Source organism: Galeopterus variegatus, unplaced genomic scaffold (assembly GCF_000696425.1).
Source record: "Galeopterus variegatus unplaced genomic scaffold, G_variegatus-3.0.2 Scaffold0, whole genome shotgun sequence".
Classification (NCBI taxonomy): Eukaryota; Metazoa; Chordata; class Mammalia; order Dermoptera; family Cynocephalidae; genus Galeopterus; species Galeopterus variegatus.
This window is the reverse complement of record NW_007726111.1, coordinates 1328274-1343818: the sequence shown is the minus strand read 5'-3', so window position 1 is coordinate 1343818 and position 15545 is coordinate 1328274. Positions and strand designations below refer to the sequence as shown.

At 34.8% G+C, this 15545-nt stretch overlaps 1 protein-coding gene across 1 annotated transcript in view; it reads right to left on the bottom strand.

The window, feature by feature from the left end:
• The window catches only part of SEMA3E (sema domain, immunoglobulin domain (Ig), short basic domain, secreted, (semaphorin) 3E), a 264619-nt gene that overhangs the window by 97203 nt on the left and 151871 nt on the right, over window positions 1–15545 (bottom strand). Inside the window, exon 3 of the mRNA XM_008579274.1 lies at window positions 93–152. Within this exon, the coding sequence (XP_008577496.1) occupies window positions 93–152 (60 nt within the window). The remainder of the gene's footprint in view (window positions 1–92; window positions 153–15545) is intronic.

Here is a 15545-nt window from a genome sequence, read left to right as displayed (position 1 = left end):
TTTAAGAGCAAATAAGTTTAGCGATTCAGTCTTTTGTGGTTGACCAGGGATATAACTGATGATTTGCTTAATTTACAATGAATAGTACTTACTGCATCTTTTCCTTTCATTACACATTCTTCTATTTTCAGTGCTGGACTAGGCCAGTGTATCTGAAATAAAAGATAATGTACTATTATGGCAACTGCATATAAAAATAAACCACACTGAAAAACCATTTCATTTTCTTCTACAATTCAATACACTTCTACTTTGTTCTATTTTCCCAGAAGATAAAATAAGATTTTGCCTTGTTCATGTAATTATTTTCATAATTAAGAAACATTTCTGAGATTATACTTCATTTTAAACCTTATTATTATTATTATTTATTATAATCTTATTGAAGGCTTGTCTCAAACCTCAGCCCTGGAGACCAGTCACACTTTTTACCCAGCCCTTACCCGTGTTTCACCTGCTGTTTCACCTGCTGCGGCCTCAGCCTTCCAGTCTTCTCTACTTGACTCTCTGCCCCTCCAATTCAGGCCCTTCCTTGAGTTCCCTCTATATTTTTACCACTTAGCACAGAGCTTGGATAAAGGACTCTTTAAATGCTGATTTAGAATGTATCCACCACATTACATCTTTGATTATTTTTTTAAAACGTTGTTTGAGTCTACTGGTTTTCAACAGGATTTCAGGAAGTTTCCAATATATTTCAAGTTTGCCAGTTTCTTCCTTGAAGAGAGAGAATATGTCAAATACTTCTTTTCACTTCTGATACTACCTAGCACTTTGCTGAGACGATAGGCAGAAAGAAATCAATAGGTACTTGTTAACAGGTTCCACAAATGACTGACTGTAAAACTTATTTATGAAAGAAACTCCTTATCATTCTCTCTTCATTTTTCAGATTTTTTTGTTTCTCTTTTTTGTTTTATTTATTTATTTTTAAATTTTATTTTGTTGATATACAATGTGGTTGATTATTGTGGCCCATTACCAAAACCTCCCTCCTGCCTCCCTCCCCCACTCCCTCCCAACAATGTCCTTTCTGTTCACTTGTCGTGTCAATTTCAAGGAATTGTAATTGTTATGTCTTCCTCTCCCCCCCCCTCTGACTGGTTTCACTTAATATAATTTTCTCTAGGTCCATCCATGTTGTTGCAAATGGCAGTATTTCATTCGTTTTTATAGCTGAGTAGTATTCCATTGTGTAGATGTACCACATTTTCCGTATCCACTCATCTGATGATGGACATTTGGGCTGGTTCCAACTGTTGGCTATTGTAAAGAGTGCTGTAATGAACATTGGGGAACAGGTATACCTTCTAATTGATGATTTCCATTCCTCTGGGTATATTCCCAGCAGTGGGATAGCTGGGTCATATGGTAGATCTATCTGCAATTGTTTGAGGAACCTCCATACCATTTTCCATAGAGGCTGCACCATTTTGCAGTCCCACCAACAATGTATGAGTGCCTTTTTCTCCACAACCTCACCAGCATTTACCGTTCAGAGTCTTTTGGATTTTAGCCATCCTAACTGGGATGAGATAGTATCTCAGTGTAGTTTTGATTTGCATTTCCCGGATGCTGAGTGGTGTTGAGCATGTTTTCATATGTCTGTTTGCCATTTGTATATCATCCTTAGAGAAATGCCTACTTGTTTCTCTTTTTACTCAAACTGTAGAATTGATCATACTTTGTGCCAAGTACTGTGCTAAGAACCAAATTTTACTTTTTTCTTTCTTTTGCTTTATAAACTTGTGCAGAAGTTTGAGATCATTGTACTTACTAATCAATTCATGGCTCATTTTCATCACTGGTCTTGAAAGATGTCTCTTTTAATTACCAATATACTTCCTTCCCTCTTTCACCTCTATGTTCTATTTACATCCCTCTCAGGAAGCAACCATTGTATCCTGTTACTGGGTACTTTTTTGTTTGTTTGTATATATTCTTATAAAGTGCATACTATTGCTTTCTGTGCATATATTTCTAATTTATGTAAAGGTTGATAAGTTTTATATATCATTTCTTATTGTCTTTTTCACTAAGAACTGGGTTTTTAAGATGCCTCCATAGTCCTATCTACACATCTAGACTGTTGATTCCAATTGCTTTGTAATGTACTGGGCACATCCATCACTTTTTTTTTTTTTTAAATCTATTCTCCCAGCAATGGATGCCCACATTACCTCTAAATCTTCTCCACCACATCCAGCATTGTTACCTCCCTGTACATGCCTCTTTGGAATCTGTGTGAGAATACCATTGGTGTAGATAACAAGGAGCAAAATTACTGAGTCTTAGGGTAAGCAAATATTGAATCTGTGAATGTAGTACCAGACTGCTCTCCAAAATGGCAGCATGTCTCTACCAGCAATTCAATGTCCTCATGTCTAATTTTTGTGCTAAGTACTTTAAATGCAATACCTAAATTTATCCTTACCTCTACTTTATCAAAGAGGTGGCATTATCTATGGAGTTTCTTTTTTAAAAAAGCATGTGGCTTTGTTCAAATGCACAAGAGATAGATCTCTGGGTGGAAACCAATGAACATGACCCATTTGAATAACTGCAGCAACTGAAAAGTTTCGAAATGTTTCCTGTGCCCTAAGAGCTTCAGCCTCCTAGTTAAGAGTTTATCTCCATATCTGCTGGATCAAAACTGACAAAGCTCAGTCAGCTTTTTCTGAAAAGACCCCCTTTCTTATGTCTCCCTCAGAATTCCATGGGGGCACCATCTCACACTTAAAGTATCATCTCACACTATAGTACCATCTTCAAGGGCTTCACTGGTCAGTTGATAATTAATTCTATCTTTGAGGGAGATCGGCTTTCACCAGAACACCCTGTACTTTTTTCTTCATTGCCTCCAAAGGCTTGCACCTTGGATCCTTATGCACGGTTCTACAGAACTTCTAAGATGTTCTTTCCTCTTGTCCTACTTTTACGGCTGCTTTGAACAAGGCTTCCTCAAAATTTCTTTAGTTCCCTTCCTTTTGTAGGTAACCTCCCTCCATTGTCAGCTTAGTATTTTGGTGAAGAAAAAGAAATTTCCCAACCAAGTAGCCCTGGCCTCTCAAGATATTATTAATAGTTTTACAAATAGCCTCTTCCTCCTCAGGATGTTTAAGACTCCTCAGGAGCTGTGGTTGAGAAGGATTCAGATAAAAGCTCCTACTTCCCAATGTTGATTTTTCCTATTGTTAGACTCTGTTGCTAGGCCTGTGCTAGTAAGCCAGAATCCTTTCCTGTCTATGACAATTTGTTTGTTTCCTTAATGTCTCTATTCTCTTATGACTCCCTTGTCTCTATCCATCACCATCCCATTGTGAGCTCTGATAGCCTGGAAACACATTCTAGTTATTGAACTAAATATTAGATATTATAGAATAAAGGTACTTTTTAAAAAATTTAGTAAACAAACTGTTTAATTGTTTCCTAATGAGTGGTCAATATTCAAAAATTAAAAGAATGACATAAAAATCCAGATTTTTGGTTTCTCCAAAAAAATCTGAAGACAAGCAACTCTGGACACATATTCCTATGTGGCAACATTCCTCTGAAGTGCAAAGTCTGCAGTCTTCTTTCAACAGGACAAGTACTGTTTGATTTGCTTCAGACTTTTATTTTACCTGACTGGCTCCTTTAGGCATTTGAGTTTTTGAAATTTGACATTTATATTTGAGTCCCAAATATGTTCAAGGTTTAAACTTTTATCTTTTTAAAGCTATGCCCCATAAAATATTAGGTAAGACATCTTTATTTAAGAAGTGGAATGGGCTGGTCACTTAACTCGGATGTTACATAGCCAAATCCAGTCCCTGATACATGAATAACACTGGGAATTTATAAAAGTGGTGAAAATAGCATTTTATTATGATGACCGTTATAAGATTAAATTTATTTTCATAAGAAGAAGCACTCTATGGTTTGAATTATAGGTATCAAATATTACTTTGATGTTCTTATTGGTACAATGAGCCTCAGAGAGTTTCTCACTAACAATGTTCAGCATCGGGTATTCTTTAGCTTTCATAGTGTGGCACATAAACTTTTAAATGAAAACACCTGAGATTTTTTATGTTGCAACACAAGAAAAAAGTACAAAGAAAAAAAGTAGGGATATATAAAAAAGAATAACAGAAAAGCCAAAAGCGCACACATAAAATCCTAGAATAGATGTTGACTTTAGCAATAAATCCATGAGGTGATCTGTATGATTAATACATCAATGTCAGGTTAGATTGCAGCCTGACATGAGCCTGAGGAGAGTCACTAACACCCTTACAGGGTAGGATCCTGGAAGTGAAGCTACAGAGTTTATCAACTTTACTCATTCTTGCATTGAGGGATAGATTTTCTCGGATAATTTCTAAGACCCATTCTAACTTGAGATTCAATTCACTTTGGGGAATTATGATTTTATTGTAAACTCATGAATTATTCAAAAAGATATGTTAGACTATGTACATGCATATATAGACGTAGATACAAAGACACTTCGAAAAACTCGAGGAAATATTTGTATTATCTTTCAATTCTATATTTCGGTGAACTTTTTGAAGTAATTGTGCACATATGTGTGTTTAGGTGTGTATAAAACAAAATACAAATTCATCTTAGAATCATCAATCATTGGAAAGATTTCCATATTAATTTGCTTATCAATATGAGTGAATTAGAGAACAGCTCATCCCTAATTTAGAATAATGTGTTGTATTCTTAACATACTTAACTTATGATATACAGGGCTCTTCTTTTTAGAATGTTAGCATCCTTTCTTATTCGTTTTTCTTCATTATATAAAATGGTGACTACTTTAAACTGTATTTCGACAACATATCCTGTATTCCCCTAAATTATTGCTTCATAATGATTATTTCCAGGACTATACACACTGTTTCGGGGACAATTCTCTATAGCATTTCTACATATCTTTTGACAGCTTTTGTTCCAGACTATTTTTTCAAGTACCCTGGAAAAATAGAGATAGATTTACCTCCACAGCAAATAGAAGATGTGTTTTCTTTCCAAAAAAAATATTTTATTATTATTTTATTTTATTTTATTTTTATCCTTCAGTGATGAAGAGCAGGTATGTTTTCTGAACGGGATAATAAAGATAATGCCTCCCTCTGGGGAAAGGTTGGACAGGTTTGCTAACAACCTCCTTACAAGATTGGGGGTTTCTTAAGCTTGATGTTCTTCAGATGTAACACATATCCATTGTGTGTTCAGTGTCTACTTAGGCTGTTATGTATCACGCGCTGCAGGACTTCAGGGGACAAGGAAACTGATGGAAACGTGAAGCTCTTGCTGCCTGCTGTGCTATGAATAATAGAGTCCTTTGTCTCCAAACCAGGAATCTAATGCTTTCCGACAGCATCTATGAAACTATGACAAGCTAACTTGTCTTGAAAGCTAGGTAAAATCTCTGACCCTTCCCAGTTTTTGACACAGAGATAATACTCGTATGTTATGTGATGAAGACAACCATAAATGGCTTTTCTAGGATGGTCAGAATATGCGTTGTTCCTAGCAGCAAAACAAATAATGGCAATGGCCTTAAGAATGACAAAACTATTCTTTCAGTCACATTTTACAAAGTGTTTCACAACAAAACCTTTCCTTTCATGCAATTTTTTCAACAGATAGTATTTCGTTCTCTTATGATCTCCTGTAGTGTTCTTATTTTTTCTATCTAGGACTATAATGATTTGTGTACTTAATTTTAGCTCTCTTATTAGACTATAAATTACAGAAGGAGAGGCAATGACTTATCTCTGTATCCCTTCCAATGCTTACCAGGCTCAATGCCTTAAACACAGTTTCTGCTTATTCCATGTCTGTTGATTGGCTTGAATCAGTCAATACATCTTTATCACATTCTTTGTAAAGTCAGTCCATTAAAGGAGCTCACAGTGAAGACTGAGAGATAAAATTCACTGACATAAAAATGCTGTAACAAGTGTCAAATGAGTAAGACAAGTGAAAATTTCCAGTTTAATCAGGAAGGAAATACTGTAAAATGTTAGCAGTAATCTAGGCTTTGAAAGACTAGTTGGATTTCTGAGGGTAGCTTAAAGAACGTTGGACAGGTCATTCTGGGTAGATGGAAGGGATAAAGGCAGAGATTAAATTATGAATTCTCACCACAGGAAAGTACAGTACATGAAAACCTTACAAAGAATGGAATTATAGATTCACTAAAGTTTTCTTTTTGTTGTTGTTTTGGTTTGTTGGTTTTTTAAATGAAGTTGAACAGGGCTAAACCCAAACATTAACTCAGGTGACAAAATATGACAAAGAAAGACCTCACTGGAAATGGAAAGTTATTTTTTAACACCATCATGTATAAATGTTCTGCCAAGCTAGTAAGGGAAGTGATTTTCTTCATTTGTTTTGGCAGTCAGAATGTCTTTTGGTTCTGCTCCAGAGTTTAGTATCAACAAAAACCCATAAAGTTGAGCTATTTGTTCTGCATAAAACATTTTTAAAGGCAGTTAAACAACAGGGTGTAATGTTATTTCCAAATTCTCTGTACCAAAAAGGGTACAAAAAGCAAAAGGTTAAATACACATCATTTCATCACAATACCCCATACAATATAATTTAATTGTTCTACTGCACATTAACAGGCCATTTACCACTCTTGTATATCTCAATGGAGAAAAATAAAATAAAATATAAATTAAATTACAAAGTAATTTTTTCTGGACTCCCTATCGAGTCTCATAATTATACCAGAATTAAGGATTTAACAGCTTATTGTTATAAGATGTCATGACTTTAACAGATTCAGGGGAGCAAAAAAAATAAATAAAATAAACAAAGAAAAGATAATTTAAAAATATTTTCTTTTTATTTAAAAAAACTTAAATAAAATAATCCAATTGATATAAATCTATTTCATAGAATGTATTTAAGTGACTAAGACCCTATTATAATTTAGTCTAATATTGTCTTCCTACTTTTATTTTTCTAATGAAAAATACTTGTTTATATTTTGTTTTTTCTTTCTATATTTTACTTCTATGTATACTACCAGTGTCCATCAATTTATATTTTGATTATGTATCCTATAAAAACCAGTAAGAGCAAGAAAAAATCATTTTGAATATAAAACATTAAAATAATCCTAATGGCTTGCTTATACATGCTATTCTTTAATCTGACACACATGATCTGTCTTAGTGTTTATGTCTTCATTCTTAGTTATAATTACTGTGATTAGTCAAGTAGTTTATATGCCAGAATTATAATCTTTTGAACTATAGACAAAATTTGTACCTGAAGGGCTATTCTCCAAAGCACTTGAACTAGAACGATATTATAGCTACACACACAAAAGTAGCTCCATGCATGCCCTTTTTATGGATGAAATGTACTCAATTGCTATCATTAATATGAAATATCATCTGACATTTATATGCAAATTATATTTTAATGCCTTTCTTCCACTCAATAAAAAATTAAATTCCAAGATACAAGGATTTTTTTCACCTTTGGTAGAATAAAGTTGAATAAATGAGAAAAGTATACGCATTTTTATAAACAGAATTGTCTAACAGAGCTATCATACCTACAGATATCCATATTAAGTAACATAATTTTAGCTTGCAATTAAAATGGTGAAATTAATTTCAGAAAAAGAAGCTGAAATTTAGAAACAAAGAAAAACTGTAGATTAATTTTTTTTAAAATTGAGTTTATTACCAGATATATAATATCCTATGATATCCTATAAAACAGAGCCTAAATAAATAAACATATCCATTTTTTATTTCTTCATGAAATGGAAAAGAGAAAGAAAATTTTAAACCTTAAACTAGTGTTGGTATCGTCCAGAGAATGACTTCGATTTATTTTTCAAAAAGTCTTAGTAATTCTCTAATGTGTACAGATTGCAAGGGATACTGGAACCTTCTGAGGCTTTCAACCCTTTTAATAAGTAAACAAAGAAAATACAGTTCCTGCTAGAACCACTCAGTGGTTCTTCTCCACTACTGTAACCAGCAACTAACTGTTCCGTTGGTTCTTAACCATTACTAGGTGAAGTGTAGTCATGAAATGGATGAACCAAGGGGACAGACACACCTCATTATAAAAGGTGTAACTAGCAGAACTAATGGAACACTGAAGACCAATTTGTGAGACAGGAAGTTCACCCCAAAGCAGTAGTCTGGTTCTAAATGATGTGATGTAGTGGAAAGAGCTTAGGCTTCCAAGATGGATGTACCTGCTTGTAAATTCTAACTGCTACTTACTGGCTTCATGGCTCTGTTCTCTCCTTCCTTCCATTTATCCAACATGCTAACTAATATTATTATCATAATCACTAATTTAAAGTGCTATTATACATTCTTAGAATGTTTTAAAGTCATAAGGGGAGTTTTATTTGATACCTTTTTTCTTTTGTAAGGATTGTCTGAATTACTGAATAATTATATAAATATAAGTACTGGGTTGGCTTTAACAAAACAACAGAATATTTCATGGGTTTTTTTTTTTCCTTTTGGCTTTCTGTATGCATATTTTTGATATATCTGACATAGGCAGAGTTTTCTATAAATTATTGCTTAACTCTTAAAAACTTAACAACTAATTTGCACGAATCTACTTAAATAAGTTCAATTAAATTATACTGATGATTGAAATTCAAGTAACTATGCATCTGTAAAAACGAAATTTAATTCTGCTATATGTAAAGCCTCTAACCAGAGAATCTGATAATAACATGATAAACTGTCAATAGCTCTTCTGATTGCATCTTGACATTATGAGAGGTATAAATAACTTGGAGGTGAAGAGAACAAAAAGAAACATATTTCTTTTCAAATTATCTAGATAGGACGTTCTTCCTCAGTACAGAGCTACAATTTACAAATTGAACAGTAAGTAAAGGGAAATTTAATGAGGACTGTTTTATTTTATTTTATTTATTAATATCATATTTTTTACATTTAATGAGGACTGTTTTAATAGAAGAAAAACAAAAGGTAATTTAAACTTGAATTCTTATGGTTAGAGCCCTATCCAAAGTTAGAGATCTTAAAGCTTCGTTATAAACAAATGGTTTATTTGTTTGTTTTAAAGAGACAGATGCAGCTGCAGTTTGCATTTGTAGGTTATCAGGTGAAAAGTGTTTGCCATGATGTTTTTTCTTTCCCTTCTATCCATACAACTGTCCTGATATTGTCATATTATGACTAGAAAATCTCAAGATACTTTAATTTTTTTCACCCAGGTAATGGTTTCATCCAGTTCAGTCAAAGCTCCTTTTGCATGAAAAGTCTTTACAGAAAGGCAAAAAAGAACATTTAAAAAATTCTTTTCTTAATATTTCTTAGAATGTTACTGATGAAATCAGAATTCTAATCTAAGAAATCTCACTTTACCTGGAAATTTTAGAGACTTTTAGAGAGAGTAACATGCAAAAACTACCATCTTTTGGAAAGTGGGGTGTTCTCCTATTAAAAAGCAAATGGAATTATGAAGTTGGAAGTTTTACAGTGAAAAGTATGATGTAGCACCAGGATTTACTTTTTTTATTTTTTAGTGAGGGGTAAGGGTCTTTTACGAATGCCACACAGATACAGCACAGGAGAATTTTGCTGTGAAAGTTTATTACAAAACATGGTCTGGAAAATGCAATGGATTAGATAATGTATGAAGAAAAGCTGACATCTATAAACACTAATATAATACAGCAAGTCTATTAAATGGTAAGTTCTTATCTATTTCAAAATTGCATGGGAAAATCATTCTTATGTGTATGCATATCCACATAAGTTCTGATTATTGTATAGAAAACAATGATTTATTTAGCATCACATATAGGACCAGTATTTCTCAGGACCTGCAGAGATACATAATACTTCAGCATCTCACAGTCTTGGGTACACATTAAAATTACCTGGGAGTGTTTTTAAAAGTACCACTACTTAGTCTTCACTTCAGTCTATGGGTGGAGTCAAACATAAATACTATTTACAAGATTATCATGTGTTTACTAATGTGCAGCCCAGACTAATAGGCTTTGCCAGACTGCTGAATGGATTTGTGATACATGAAAAAAGTTAAGCATTTTAAATAAAACCGTATTTGTTGCTGATTTTATACAGAGAGGAAGAGGAAATGATAGTGTAGAAAAGATAGAAAATAACCAAGCCTTAAGAAAGGTCAACTTTTTTGGTGGAATTCAGAGCATGTATAGAAGAAGTTGCATTCTATAAAAGGAGAAAGTGTATTTCCAACATAACAAGGAAGAAGGTAGAAAAAGGCACACAGAAACAGCAGGTCTGCGGTATTTCTTTCTCCATGCCTGGCTTATTTCACTTAGCATAATTTTCTCCAAGCTTATCCATGTTGCTGTGATAGCAGAATTTCATTCATTTTTACGGTTGATTTCATCATCACATACTGTACACAAATACTGATAGTCAACTCTGCACCCCATAAATATGTATACTCAATTATGTTTCAATCGAAAAAACAAAAAACAGTAGGTTTGGTGAAGGGAGAGTGGACCAACATGTTTGACAGCTTCAATTTTCTAAATGAAGTTCAAATTTAAGGTTACCTTCCCTCAAGAGATCATCAGGTCTAATCCATCATGACATATCACTGTTAACTACAGCCACCATGGGAAGTATTGACCCCTCCTGCCTGGGTCAACATTCAATACTTGAACTCATATTCCATATGGCTCTGGACAGCCCCCAATCTGACCCCACCCTTCCTAATGTCTCAGACACTTCTGTTAAATTATCTGAAAGGTCATTAGCAAAATCTCCTGCAACTTCGACCTCCTTTTTTCATGTTTCTTTACCTTCTTCCTTTAATTAAAACCAGATTGTCCCTTGGACTTCTCTAACAGTGGTGGCATTTTTACTGTGAACCCTCATGTGAGCAAGATATTTTTATTGATCCTTCTTGCTTTTTCCACTAATTTTCTCTCTCTTCAAACTCACCTACCCAATAAAAATTTGGAACAAAATAATAAAAATAAAACCCAGCTACTTTGAAGTCCATGTGATCACAATCATACCATCTGCCACCCTCCTCCTTGTAGTCATCTACTGTCATCCTTTGCCACTCCTCTCATATTAATTGAAGATTTTTTTCACCTAGATTGCTACCATTCTCATTGCAAAGATGATTTACCAGCCATCACCCTGGCCAACTGATGACCTGTCCTCTGCTGTTTTAAAGATCTGGTTCTTCAAATCAATCAAGCCACACACTCTGACATTACTTCTCTAGCTTTGCCATCTAAGATGGTAGCCACTAGCTACAGCTGATTATCGAGTCTTGAAATGTTGCTACTCAGCATTTTATTTGGGTGTTTTCTCAAATATCACTTCCTCCGAAAACTGTTCCTGACCATCCTTTTTCCCCTACCAACCCCTTTACTCTCTTATCTCCTTAAGCTGCTGCATGCTTTCATAGCACTCATCACAGCTTACATTATATTATGTTATTATTTCATTTTTCCACTGTGTTTTTAAATTTTAACACTTCATGTTTTCTAAATAATAATGAGGTTATTAACATTATAAATAAATAAATAAAATTTAAAATAACCAAAATGATATTACAGTTGCTAAGACAGTGAAGTATTGGAGCAGAGATGAACAAATGAATCGAGGGAAGAGTGTTGAGGAACATGTGAGTGGAGCAGACCAGCGGAAGAAGGGTAGGAGAGTATGGGGATCGCTGGAGCTCATTCACTGCTGGAGGGAGTGGAACTTTGTATAACCACATTGGAAAGCTACTTGACATTATCTCGTACAAGAGACATTAACAAATCCTATAATTAGCAATTCTACTCCTAAATATATTCCCTGAAAGCTTTCCTGCATATGTGTATCAGGAAATGTTTCCTAGAATAATCATAGCAACACTGATAAAGCAAAATACTGGAAACCACCCAAATGTCCCTTGACAGGGAGTGGATACATAAGTTGTGCTCTATTATGATGAAGCATGTTACACAGAAGTCAAAGTGATAAATAAAAGCTTACATACAGTGCTTACGATGTACCAGGCACTTTTCTTGGCCCTTTACATAAATTAACTTAGTTTTATGCTCAGAACTATTATTTCCTCTTTTATATATGAGGAAACAGAGGCATAAAAGGGTTGAGGAACTTGCCCAATGTTACATATGCAGGACCAGGATTTAAACCTTGAAGTCGGAGTTGTGCTCCTAATTCACTATTTAAACTCTACATCAAGTAAGGTATAGGTACAAGTTGCATGATTAAATCTAAGAAATATAATCGAATAAAAGAAAAGAAAAGAAAACATAAAGCAGTCCCAGAAGACAGCAACATACTATTGTATATCATTTTTATGTAGCTCAAAAATACCAATGCTAAGTAATATACCATATAGGGAAACATTCATATATGATAAAAATAATTTTAAAAATAAAAAGAAGGGAAGGATAAACATAAAATCTAATCTCTTCTGGGCAACAGGAGGCATGTGGAGGGAAGTAGAAGACAAAGGTAGCTGACCCTGTAATGGGCTTGGTGATACTCTCATTCTTGAGTTGGGTGGTAGATTCATAGATGTTTATTGTGTTATTATACTTTCTAACATATTTGTTATTTATATCCTGTTATGTATAAAATACTACATTTTAAAAGATATTGAAACTAAGAAATAAATTGAAAAAGACAAAGTGAAGAAAATGGGCTTTGACTACCCTTTCAAGATGCTTGATCTGAAGGGAAGGAGGGAAGGAGGGATGAGGTATCACCAGGTTGATCCACAGTTGAGTGTGTGTGTCTGCGTGTGTGCGTGTGTGTGTGCGTGCATGTTTGTCTTTAATGGGAGGGTCTGTATCCTGTTATATATAGCTGAGCTAGACTTGGTTATTTGATTCAGTATGACTTTTTTCTCAGGGGATATCTGGCAATGTCTGGAGACTCTTTTTGACTGTTAGGACTATGGGGGAGGGTGCTACTGGCATCTAGCGGGTAGAAGCTAGGGGTGCCAGCTAAACATTCAACAATGCACTGCACACCCCTCCCCAACTAATGATTATCCAAAATGTCAACAGTTTAGAAACCCAGAGATAGAGAAAGCAAAGCAGGAGAGATTAAAAAATATAATAGTAGGCAAATAATTGAGAGAGCAAGATCTGGACAGGATAGGATAAGAGCTTAAAAGTAGACGCAGTTCACCTTCAAAGCCTGGAGAGCACCAAAGACATAACCCTTTTCTTAAGCCCACTCCTTTGAATAAATGTCTATAAAATAGACCTCACTTTAACTCTGCTTTTACTGAACACTAACACAGCAGGCCTATTGAGAGTTTTATTGCTAATCATTTTGTAGAAAAAGGCAGGACAAGTTCGAAACAAGAAATGTAGGTGGAGTGAAGTTACTTCAGAGTTAATGAAGCATAAGCCTCAGGACTCCTCCCTGGCACCCACCCCTACTGAGGACCTGAGAGAGGCCTTTGCAATTTTGAAATTTATAAATTTGAATTAGGTATATTACTTGAAAGACCCATCAAATTGCATAATCATTGGCCCTATGAAATGAGGATTTACCCTTGAATTCAGGAAAGTTATTCAATAGTTTTTATAGCTGCTTTCCTTTACATCCCTGCTAGGTGGCACCCTAAAGCTCCACTGCCCTGGATGGTTCCCCAGATACGGTTCACAAGACCTCATCACTCTCCGGGTCTCCTACCCTGATGTGGTTTCACAGGCCATTTCCTCCATAAAAGCCTGTCTTTCTGGCATTAAAGGCCTGAGGGTACAATTAGGCCAACACAATAAATGAGAATAAGTAGGCAATTTGATTTCCCCTCATCTGAAGGGGGATCACTTCATAATGGGGTGCTGCTATTTCTTGGTCACATGGTCCACATAGGAAACAATGACTCAGGAAAATTTTCTTGAGATTTTGTGTACATAAGAGTCACCCGAAAAGCTTGTTGTAAGTGTGGATTCCAGGGACCCACTCCATAACAGTCACATATGTATACACACACACACAAACACATATGAGGATACTTCAAAGAGTTCATGGAAAGATTGCTTTATCTTTAATTCTGTTTTTCCATGAACTTTCTGAAGTGTCTCTCTGTGTGTATAGATATGTGTGTGTGTGTGTGCTTACCTATATATATGTGTGTGTATATATGTATAGGTATATATATATATATATATATGTATATATATATATATATATACATATATATATATATATGTGGGGAGAGATCAATCTGCATGTTCGAAGTAAAAAGAAGACTATAAAGAAAATAAAACTAAAGATGCTAGAAAGAAAAGAAAGACTTAGGGTGAAATACAGTATTTGTTTCTACTCCATTTTTGCAACCACTAAAATGATAGTATAAAGATTAAAAATGTAATCCCAAAAGTACAAATAAAACTGGAATGGAGATGCCAAAGAAATATCAGCAGCATCTTAAAAACTCCAACACATCATGGAGAAGAGTTGACTGGCTATGCACACTAGGAAAAGTGGAAATCTAAATGCCTACAAGGTGAGGGGAGCCAGGAAGCAAGCTGATTTATGGAAAAAGAACATTAGAAATTGTCAGCAAGTAGAAGCCTAGAGAGTGGGAAGGAGGGTGGTTGTGGATGAAATCAGGAGAGACAGTTCAAAGCATGTATGATAAGTTGTAAAGCCAGACAATAGCAGAGGAAAATCTGACTTATAGGAGTCTCAGAAAAAGAGTCAAGAGGAGAATGGAGGGAAGGAAAACATCAGAAAAATAATGAGCATTTTCCTGAGCCGAAGGCCATGGGACCTCTAGTAGAAGCACCCATTGTGTCCCAGGGCAATGGATAAAAAAGACCAATGCTGAGAGAAATATGAAAAAGTTTTGAAATTCAGAGATTAAAGAGGGAATTCTAAATGCATGGGCTCAGGAGTAGGGTGCAGGAAACTGGTTACATACAGAACTTCGAAATTAGAATGGCATTAGGCTTAGCATCTACACTGGAAATTTGAAAACAATGGAGAATTCCTCAAAATTCTGAAGCAAATGATTTTCAACTAGAATTTTATATATATCTATTAACTATGTGTGAACTTTGGATAATAAAATTTTCAAACATATGAAACTCAAAATCTGACTTTGGATCTTTCTTCAAGAAACTAGGAGCAGACGTGTTTCAGCAAAATATCAGACTAATCTCAGGAAGACAGGAGACCTGGGAAACTGAGGTTCTATTCAGATGCAAGACTGAGGGGATGCTCCAGGATAATGGCAAAGGTAAGCTCCAGTAGGACAAGAGAGCCACGGAGGATATATTTAATTATAAAAACAAAAAAAGTGAACTGATGGAAACTGACAAGTTTTACCAAATTGACAGGAGTGTAAAAACTCTGGTAGAGAAGTTGGTAAAAATTTAGTAAAACTAACATAAAAATCCAAGTAATTGTAAAAGTGGGATAATTTCTAATTTTAGGAGAAACAAGAAAATGAAAGGAGGAAGGAAGGAAGGAAGAAGGAAGGAAGGAAGGAAGGAAGGAAGGAAGGAAGGAAGGAAGGAAGGAAGGCAG